At 58.4% G+C, this 9,869-nt stretch overlaps 1 protein-coding gene across 2 annotated transcripts in view; it reads left to right on the plus strand.

The window, feature by feature from the left end:
• Positions 1-9,869, plus strand: part of Ahrr (aryl hydrocarbon receptor repressor) — an 82,787-nt gene that overhangs the window by 61,616 nt on the left and 11,302 nt on the right. For both annotated transcript variants that reach the window (XM_015490425.2, XM_048813941.1), the window contains exons 5-8: positions 490-579; positions 5,849-5,975; positions 7,110-7,246; positions 8,574-8,773. In XM_015490425.2, the coding sequence (XP_015345911.1) occupies positions 490-579; positions 5,849-5,975; positions 7,110-7,246; positions 8,574-8,773 (554 nt within the window). The remainder of the gene's footprint in view (positions 1-489; positions 580-5,848; positions 5,976-7,109; positions 7,247-8,573; positions 8,774-9,869) is intronic.

The following is a 9,869-nucleotide window of genomic DNA, read 5'->3' on the forward strand; positions in this document are numbered from 1 at the left end:
CCTTGCTTGACACCACACTGAGGGGAAAGGGCTGACCAGTGTTACTGCACAGAACGCTCCTGCAGGAGAACGCCAGGGCGCGTCCACGCAGGGGTCACCAGCAATGCAGGCTGCCTGTCAGGAAGACAAGGAAGAGCCCAGGTGGTTTCAGCAGATACAGGAAACACTTGGTGGAGCTCCGTGTCTGTTGAAAGCTCAGAGACGCCAGGAACTTCCTTAAGAGTGGGCAGCAGCGGGGAGGCCGGCAGAGGGCAGTGGCATGCCCTGTTCTGCCTGGGTCTGTGGTTTGTATCGCCAAGAGCACGTTGGCTCCCAGCAGAGAAAGGAGAAGTGACTCTTGGCCTCTGCTGGGGACCTGGCAGGACGCACTGAGGTCAAAGGGTGCTTCTGGAGGCGTGGGTTTGAAGGCGAAGCAGAGGAAGCGTGGAGACTCACGCAGGAGTCTTTCTCCCTCTGAGGTGGCCCACTGGGCTCTCTTGTCTTTTCCAGTCTCTCAATGGCTTTGCCCTGGTTGTGAGTGCCGAGGGGATGATCTTCTACGCCTCGCCCACCATTGTGGACTATCTGGGCTTCCACCAGGTACGTGAAGCCAGCCGCGGCGCCTGCTAGGTGCTGGGCTGTCACCTTCGCCCGGCACAGCTTAGGAAACGGCAGAGACCCGCCTTCACAGGCCGAGCCTTGGCAGGTGGGTCCCACACGCTTTGCCTAGGGGGTGTTTCTCCCCCTCAGTCTGCAGGAGGCTCCAGATGCTCAGCAGCCATTGTCTACTGCCGTGGCTCCTCCTGGATCTCCTCACCAGCCTGGGTTGGGGTTTCCAGACCTGGACAGAGAGCTGGGCTGGGCTGAGGGGCCTGGAACACTAGTTTGGAGGGTGACATCCCAGGAAAGGGTACCACACAGAAGGCCCCCTCTGAGGCCCAGAAAGGACAGGGAGCTTTTTTTTGTTGTTGTTGTTTGGACTCTGGAGGGAAATAAAAGTCCCATGGGAACTCAAAAGGTCAAGCAGAGAATCCACGTTTCCCCCATGGACTTGCTGGGTACTCAGAAGCATATCTGGGGCCCTTCAGTGCGTTGAGCAGGCCACCCCACAGAGACGTCCCCTCTGGAGAGAAGAGACACAGTTCTGGAGCAGGAAAAGCCATGGACGGAGGGGAAGAACCTGGGACACAGACACCCCTGCAGCTGGGGAATCAGCAGTCAGAAGGAGTCAAGGGCTGAGGAGGCAGCTCTGAGTAGGAGACCGCAGTGACCCCCCCAGGAGCAGCAGCCATGTGAAGACAGCCCCCGGGCCGCAGAGGGAGCTCACAGATACCCCACCCAGCTGAGAGGCCCTGGCCCAGGTTGGCGGAGGGCACTAAGGGTCAAGGGCTGGCCAGAAGCAGGCCTGTTTGCAGGGGGGCTGCCCTGGAGGAGGCCCCTGGTGGCTGGGCTGCCCAGCTGAGCCTGTGGGGCAGGACGGCTGGCTCCGGCCTCTGCCAGCATGGAGGGACGTGAGGGGTGGCGACAGTGTGTGGAGTGATCAAGACCAGCACCTCTGTCAGGCAGAAAACCAGGCCTGCACAGAGCCAGGATCCAAGCGTGGGGGTCCCCAACACGTTAAAACTCAAGTCTGCCTGGGGCTCCTGAGGCCAGCATGTCTTTTACCTAATTTCCAAGAAAAACCTAATTTCAAATGGTTTCCCAGAACCGAAACAGCTATAGCAGTTCCTTGCCCCCACCTCTGAATTCAACTTCCTGCCGCCTGAGTCCAAGGCCAGGCTCCCTGCAAACCACAGGGATCTGGTGACCACCAGGCCTTGTCCCGTTGTATTCCTTTCCTGTTCTAAGCCCCGGGGAAGCTGTGTGGAGGACAGGCACACTCACTTACACCCTGGGGCACCTCTCTCCCAGGACACAACCACGCGTGTTGGTCACCCCTCTGGACACACCCATCACTAGACCTGGGGCAGTCCTACAGCCCTGTGTAGGACCCGACGGGGGGACTATGTGCTGGACCTGCGGGCTTCACAGCAGCTGGGGGGGACACAGCACAGGGGAGGCCGGCTCTGCAGCTCAACAGTCACCTGTCTGCTCCGAGCCTCGTTTCCTGTTCATGGACTGGGCAGTGTCCACCTCTGCCTGCTCCTAGGAGCCATGAGGGGCCCTGGGCCCTGGCAAAGGCCCTCGCACCTCAGGGGGAGGGGCCAGCCTTTCTGTCTGCTCTTGCTGGCCTGGGGTGCCTTGGACCTGCCCTGTACTGTCCCCAGGGTCTGCTGCTGGGAGTTTTCCATCTTCTGGTGATGCACCAGATCTCCAGGGACTAAGGTGGCAGCAGAGTCCCTCATCCCTCAGGTGACACCAACCCCTGAGCAGCCTGAGGGTGTCTGCCACTCAGGCTCAGATCCTCAGATGTCACTCTCACAGTGGGAAGTAGAGAAGTGTCTGTCAGGCGGTCAGCTGTGACTTGATGCCTCCCTCACTGTGGGGTCCCAGTGCTCTTCACAGCACAGAGCTTGAGGACATGGACAGGTGGGGACATAGCCCTGGATATGGGCCCTTTGGGTGCATGTGCAGGGTCTGAGTTGGCGCTGGGCCCCTGCCTGCCTTCCTCATGCTCAGAGGGACCTTTCCCAGTGCCTTCCCCCAGCAGTCCTTGAGCTCCACAGCACACCAGGAGCCGACTCCCAGGAGTGTCTCACATAGGATCTGGCTCTGGAGACAAAGGGAGGTGCAGGAGGGTGGCATTGATTCCCAGTTGGAACCTGATCTTGGGATTATTGTTTCCTTGGAGCTTCATTATCCGTGCCCCCCGCCCCAGTGTTAGAGGTGGAAAACAGCTTTCCTTTATTTTAAAGAAATTGTTCCCAAATGCCATGAAACCAGGCTTTGCAAAATTGTCACGAGATGCCACACCAGCTTGTGCTCTTGAAAACATCTCATGCAGAGCACTTTGCCAGAAGCCAGGACCCGTTCCTTCTGTGGCAGCCCGAATGCTCTGTCCCTTGTGTCTCGTGCCCAGCCTGTGATGAGCAGGGGGGGGGGGGGTTTAGATTCCTGACACTCAGGAAGCTGCCAACCCCTCCTGGTCACTGTGGCAGCTGTCCCCAAGTGAGCCATGACAGATAATACCAGCTCGGTGACCCCTGCAGCTACTACTCTGCAGCCAGGGTCATGCTTATACAGAGAGGTGGAAAGGACAGACTGCAGGAAGGAGTCATGTGTCCGAGCTGGGAGCTGGTTTCACTGCGCTAGCTTAGAGCTGGAGGCTGGCTGCCCTGGACGGCAGCACCCATGCTGCAGTGCTGAGCAGTGGTGTCCTTCTCTCACTCCTTGAATTTATTCTCTGGACACTGCCTTGTGGACCTGCTCGGGAGGTCAGGTGGGACATGGGCAGTCAGATGTGCCCAGCTAGTTGTGAAAACAGAGCTCTGTCTGTTCCCTGTCTGCAGGCTTGCCTTAGCTGGCTGTGCTGGGCCTCTCCCGGGTCTGTCTGTCCCCAAGTGGTTAACTGCAGACCCCACACACCCCTTTTCTTATGAGAGAGACTGGGGTGGCCTGAGAGTGTTGGGGATAAGCACCCTCCAGTGGTTCTGTGAAGCTCAGAGTCACCCACACACCGTGGGAGAGTCTAGTGTGAGTCATGGGCCCACTTTTCACCTGCCTGCATCACGCCTGCCTGCTGCTGGGGGTCAGCACCCCACTTCCTCCCATACGAACTAGAGGGAAAACACCATGACAACAGGATTTGAAACGCCACCTTCCAAGGAACAACCCATCAACAATACACAGTAGTTCCTCCATTCAGAAGGTATAAAGCATTAGGCCAATCAGGTACCACAAGAGCTATACCATATTTATGGGTTGGAGACATGACATAGCTATTAAGATGTCATTTTTGTGCAAACCAAGTTACAGAATTGATGAAATTATAACAAAAACTTGACAACTTTTTGGTAGGCATTGACACACTAATTCTAAAATTTCCATGGAAACGCAGAGGTTAAGAATATCCAAACTATCCAGAAGAAGGAGGAGAAGGGAGAAGGAGAGGATGACTGTTGCGGACTTGTACTCCTGGGGACACAGCTTCACAGGCTATAGGCCACGTGGATTGCACTAGGTCACACAGACCCACAAGCAGCAGTATTCTGAGGCAGAGGGCCTGGGCTGGTGGTGAACGCTTAGTGCTGCTCTTGGCAGGAGGAAAGGGCTCTCTGTTCAGGAGAGATGCAGTGCCAGCCAGACCCGATGGAAGGAAGAGGGATCTCATCTCCTCCTTCACACCACATGCAGACCATGGAGGCACACATTCCCGGAAGGCACACAGCAGGGCAGAGTTAGGAGATCTGTGAGGAAAGATCTCTTAAGCAAGACCAAAAGGCAGGAGTCGGACTGTGCATTCCCTGCAGAGTTGAGTCAGCCAGGGGCATGCAGCCCAGGCCCAGGAGGAAGAGGCAGATTGGATGGTGACCACGAGAAGGACAGTCTGGCAGCACACACCTGCATGTGTCCATGCCTCCACATGCAGCACACGGCACGCATACATCTGAAGACCAGTAAGTACATGCAAAGACACTCAGTCTGGATGACACACGAGTTGCCGCAAACAGGAGGCCTGTCCACCTTGGTGGCTGTACTGGGACAGACTGAGCTCCAGGTGTCACTGAGGGAGTGTGTTCTGGAACCTGCTCACCTCTACCATGGAACCTCCTCTCCCCGGGACACCATGGCCACCTGTGGCTGTCCCCATGGACCTGTGGCATCCTTTGCGCTGGCCAGTGTGAAGCAGCCAAGCATGTACTGCAGGAGAACAGCCCAGCTGGAGTGTGGTCACACAGCCTGAAAGTGAGAACCTGCCACCACGCCTCAGCCAGCCTCGGCAGGACCGACCACGAGGACGTAGCTCCCCACTGCTGAGCCTTGGAAGATGGCAGAGCACCTGAGGTGGGGCCCAGACCACGACTGGGATAGAGGGGCCTTGAAAGGCCAGACCCTGTCCCCTCACCTGGCAATGTCCCCTCTCCTGGCCCTATCCACTCACCTGGCCCTGTCCACTCGCCAGGCTCTGTCCCCTCACCTGGCCCTGGCCCTGGCCCCATACTTGGCCTTGGACCCTCACCTGGCCCTGTCCCCTCACCTGGACCTGTCTCCTCACCTGGGTCTGGCCCCTCACCTGACCCTGTCCACTCACCTGTCCCTGGCCCCTCACCTGGACCTGTCCCCTCAGCTGGCCCTCTTCACTTAACTGGCCCTGGTCCCTCACTTGGCCCTGGACCCTCAGCTGGTGGTCACACGGGAGTTCTCTGCCGGCCCAGAGCTGCCTGTACCATATGGCCCACCAGCCTGCACACTGCTCATTCACAGAGCTCCTGAAGAAGCACAGAGCCACCAGCTCTTCAGGGAGGCCTCCGGGGGCCACTTCCACCATGAGGAGTCTCTGCCCATGGCCCCAGGCTACCCTCCCCAGAGCCCTGACTTGGACAACACTGATCAAGGACAGCGGCACATCTGGGCTTCTCTCTGCCCCTTCTCTGCGAAACCCTGTAGCCTGTGGGCGATTGAATCTACCTCTCAGTCATGGCCACAGTCACAGCCAGGCACCCTTGCCACCCACCCCTCCAGGTCAGGGCCACAGGTCTTACCACAGAGTTGCTGGACCCCTGGAAGAGACGGCAGAGCTCATCCACTCTGCGTGAGTTTATTAGTTACCTTCATAACAGGGAGCTCCTTCCAGGGGACCTTCTCTTCATGAATGTGGCTTGCTTTTACAGATGGACGTAGGGGTTTTTCAGTTTAACAACTGGAATAAGAGTCCCTGGAATAAGTGCCAGTTCAGCTTAAGGCCGACATAACTTTTTCCATGTTTCAGACGGATGTGATGCACCAAAACATTTATGACTACATCCATGTAGAGGACCGCCAGGACTTCTGCCGGCAGCTGCACTGGGCCATGGACCCCCCCCAGGGGCTCGGCCAGCCCCCGCGCCCAGACACAGGTGGGTAGGCAGCTCAGAGCACTGTGCACACAGCTGACACCTCTTTTTCCTCTGCCACCATGTGGGACTCCACACTGGATCCTGCCTTCCCCAGAGACCTCCCCACCCAGCAATCCTACAGTGGGCTTGTCACATGGCACCGTGAGTGGCTCCCGAGGGTGTTTGTGCCCTGGCTGCTCTGCTGTGCTCTGTAGCCAGGCCTAGGACACCCTTTGTGGTTGGCCCTCCACCCCTATGACAAGAACTGGAGGTGACCAATTTATAAAGAAGGAAGGTTTCTTTAGCTCAGATTTGGTGCCTCATCATGGTTGTGGGATCACTGCTTTCAGACCTAGGGGGGCAGCACATCGTGGTGGGGGCTGCTGGAGGAGCAAAACTGCTAACCTCCTGGCCGTGATGTGAAGAGGGAGAGGGAGGCTGGTGTCCCACTGCCCTTCAAGGACACGACCCAGCGACTGACACCAAGGCCCCGGCTCTTAGAGCTACGTCACCTTGCAGTGGTACCACGAGCTGGGGTCTGAGCATGTGTTCCTGGGACCCTTGGGACACAGACTGCAGGCACCCTGTGGGCTGGAGACCCAGTCCTTACCGCCTCTTGGAGTTGCGTAGTCTCTTGCCTCACAAACTCCCTCAGGCTCCTGTCTGCCAGGAAGTTTCTTGGCCCAGTTTACAAGATCTGAAAAAGCCTCCGGAAATGTTGGCTCTTTAGGGCTGGTGCTCCTTACCTATTGGGAACAGGTGATGGTGGACTTGGAGGGGACAGGGCAGGGGTCCTGGGGTGGGTGGCATCTCCCTGGGATCCCTTTCACTGCATCTTTCACACACACACACACTGATAATTCCAGGAAAGGTCTCCAGCTCAGCCTCATGCAGCAGCATGATTCAGCTTGCAGAGTTGGATGAAAAGACCAACCTCAGGCTTCTAGAGTAGTGAGGTTTTACAGATATGGTAAAGGCAGGGGACCGTGAAGGTAGACCCCCCGTTGCCGCGGTCTCTCCAGGACTGCAGGGAGTCAGGGCCACGTGGAGGGCTGAATGGCTCCCACACAGTGTGAAAGCCCGTCTTGGGCACCTGTGGCTCTCTCTTGGCCAACGTCTCCCAGCCTCACCACCACTCCCTGGGCTGTCCTGCAGGAGATGACAGTGTGCTGTGGAGGCTGCTCAGGGCCCAGGAAGGAGGCTCTGGCTCTCCCACCGAGTACTCAGCCTTCCTGACCCGGTGCTTCGTCTGCCGCGTGCGCTGCCTGCTGGATAGCACCTGTGGCTTTCTGGTGAGTGGGTGGGACCTGAGCGGGACCTGACCTGCAGCCGGCTCTGGCTCCCTGACACCTGGGTCCATCCTGCCCTGGTGGAGAGGGGACCCAGCCTCCTTGGACAGAGAGGATGAGCCCTGGTTGGGTCTCCAGAGGCTCCACGTGTCCCCTTGACACCACCAGGGGTGAAGGACTGGTGCGGGGGGCAAGTGGGACACACTGCAGGTCACAGGCCAAGCCCTGGGACACGGAGGTCACTTTGTGTTTGAGGGGAATGGTGCCTGACACAGCCTAGCCTTCAGCAGAGTCCGCTGGGACCCCCGGAGTCCTGCCCAAGCCTCTGGTTGCCGCCTCTTCCTTCACAGACTTGCTCTTGGGGTTTCCACTTCTTGACCCATCGTGTCCTCTTCCAGCTCCTCACTGACAGGGAGGCGTCCTTCTCCGGGGAGTAGCTGAGCAAGGGTCCTCCAGCCCACGCCCACCCTGCAGGCCCCCCAGCGCTGGCCTCTGTAGAGCCTGCACCTGGGTCCCTGCACCTGCCAACTCCCTGGGTTCCTGCTGTGCTGAGAGCCATAGGGCCCTGCCCTCCTCCCAGGCAGCCACCCATCAGCACCTGCAGGTCTCTCACCCGAGCCCTGGCTGCACAGGACCTTGGGGCTCAACTTCCAGGCCTGTGCCAGGACCCATGACCATGGACTCCTGTGACCACTGCATGTCACACCCTAATAGGACCGAGGGCTGGGGGGTCCCACCTCCCTGGGCTCTGCGGTGTCCTGTCTCCCTGGACTGTGGGCTCTGGGGAATCCTATCTCCCCATTCCTCACCTGGACATTTGGCTCTGGGGGTCTCTTCTCCCTGACTTTGAGCTCTAGGGGTTCCCCTCTCCCCATCTGGACTGTGGGCTCTGGGGATCTCTTCTCCTCTACTGGACTCTGGACTCTGGTATGGTCCTGATAATTTAGAAATGGAACATTTAAGCTGAAATAGCCCTCAGAGAACCACCACAATTGCTACTGGGCAGGCAGCTGGTGGCTTAGGCTCTCATCGATGGCAGCCTAAGCAAATGCACTGGTGCCACGTGTGTGCATGCACACAGCCGTGAGCGCTCACACAAGAACACCCTCGTCCCTGCAAGGCTACACCAGTCACAGAGCCACCAAGGTCACCCTGAAGGCCTGGGTGGGGCTGGTCTGCAGGAGGCCGACCTGCATGTGGGCGGGGCCCAAGGCTCTAGAGCCGAGCGTCCTCCACACCCTCCCAAGCCATGCTTCAGCTGTCCTCGCACGCTGAGCCGGGTTCCTTCTGAGGCTGTGAACGCCCCTTTCCTCCTGCTTTCACATGCCAGATGATGCAGTTTCAAGGGAAACTAAAATTCTTGCTGGGACAGAAGAAGAAGGCACCATCAGGAAGCATCCTGCCCCCGCGGCTCTCCCTGTTCTGCACCGTGGCACCAGTCCTCCTGCCAGCCTTGGCAGAGGTGAAAATGAAGGGTGCGTTTCTGAGGGCCAAGCACAGGGTGGACACCATGGCCACAGTGGACCCCAGGTGAGCAGGAGTCATTGCAGCACAAAGCACCTGCACATGTAGCGTGCCTGGTATCTTCTTTGTTCATTTCTGTCAAGGAGTATGTCACCATGTAGGTGACAACCATTAGGAAAAACTGTTTCAAACCCTCACCTGCAGACACTAGCTTCCAATCCTGCCCATCCTGATTGACCCACGCTGGCCTGCCACAGAACCACTCAACACGAGGACGGTGCCTTGGCCTGCTGCCTCTGGGCCTTCTTCCTCGCACGCCTCGCGTCAGTGGCCATCCAGGGTCAGTGGCTGTGCTGGTGCAGGGCCCTGGTCCATCGAGCCTGGTCCTGCCAGGCTTTCTGAGCTTCTCAGAAGTGGAAAACACCCAGGGCTAGGTTTTCTGGGGCATACTGTCTGCTGTGTCTTAGAGTGGGCCCAGCTGTGTTTCCTGGGAGCAACTTAAAATGCTGTGCACAAGAATGGGTTTTCCCATTCACCTTTCCCCCGAGCATGGGAGATGACTCCTTGGAATCCCACGTGGGGGCTCTGTGTTGGAAGGTCCCCAGTCCCCAGCCCCTCCCTCCAGCCTCAGTGAGCTGCAGAATACTCCCAGAGCACACCCAGAGCCAGGGCCACAGAGCATCACCACAGCCAGTGTGGCTTGGAGAAAATGGTGCCAGAGGCGGGGGGCTCTCCAGCACGGTCTCCGATAGGCACCCCAGTTCTAGCCAAACCACCTGGCCTCCCCCTCGCAGGAGCTGTCCAGATGCCAAGGCTGGAGGCCAGGGCCCAAGGTCTGTCCTTCTGCAGGGCCTCACTCACCTCCAGTCCCTCGAGGCTCTCAGTGAGGAGATCTGGTGGCATCAGTGTTTCCCCCCACACCTGGGTCCCATGTTCCTCCTCCTCATTCTGTGGTGTGCAGGGCGGATGGAGGGTGGCTTCCAGGACATGCTCCAGCCTGGGCACACCAGGTCCCCTTTTGTTCTGCCTGTCTGACAGGCCTGTGCCCATCCTTACTGCTAAGGATGAGAGATGGAAGCCCCTAGGGAGGGCCACCCCACGGTGGGGAAGGTGCGAAGACTATGATGAGGCCAGGCCAGAACCCGGCTCTGCACAGGTGGAC

The sequence above is a fragment of the Marmota marmota genome, unplaced genomic scaffold (genome assembly GCF_001458135.2).
Source record: "Marmota marmota marmota unplaced genomic scaffold, marMar, whole genome shotgun sequence".
Taxonomy (NCBI): Eukaryota; Metazoa; Chordata; class Mammalia; order Rodentia; family Sciuridae; genus Marmota; species Marmota marmota.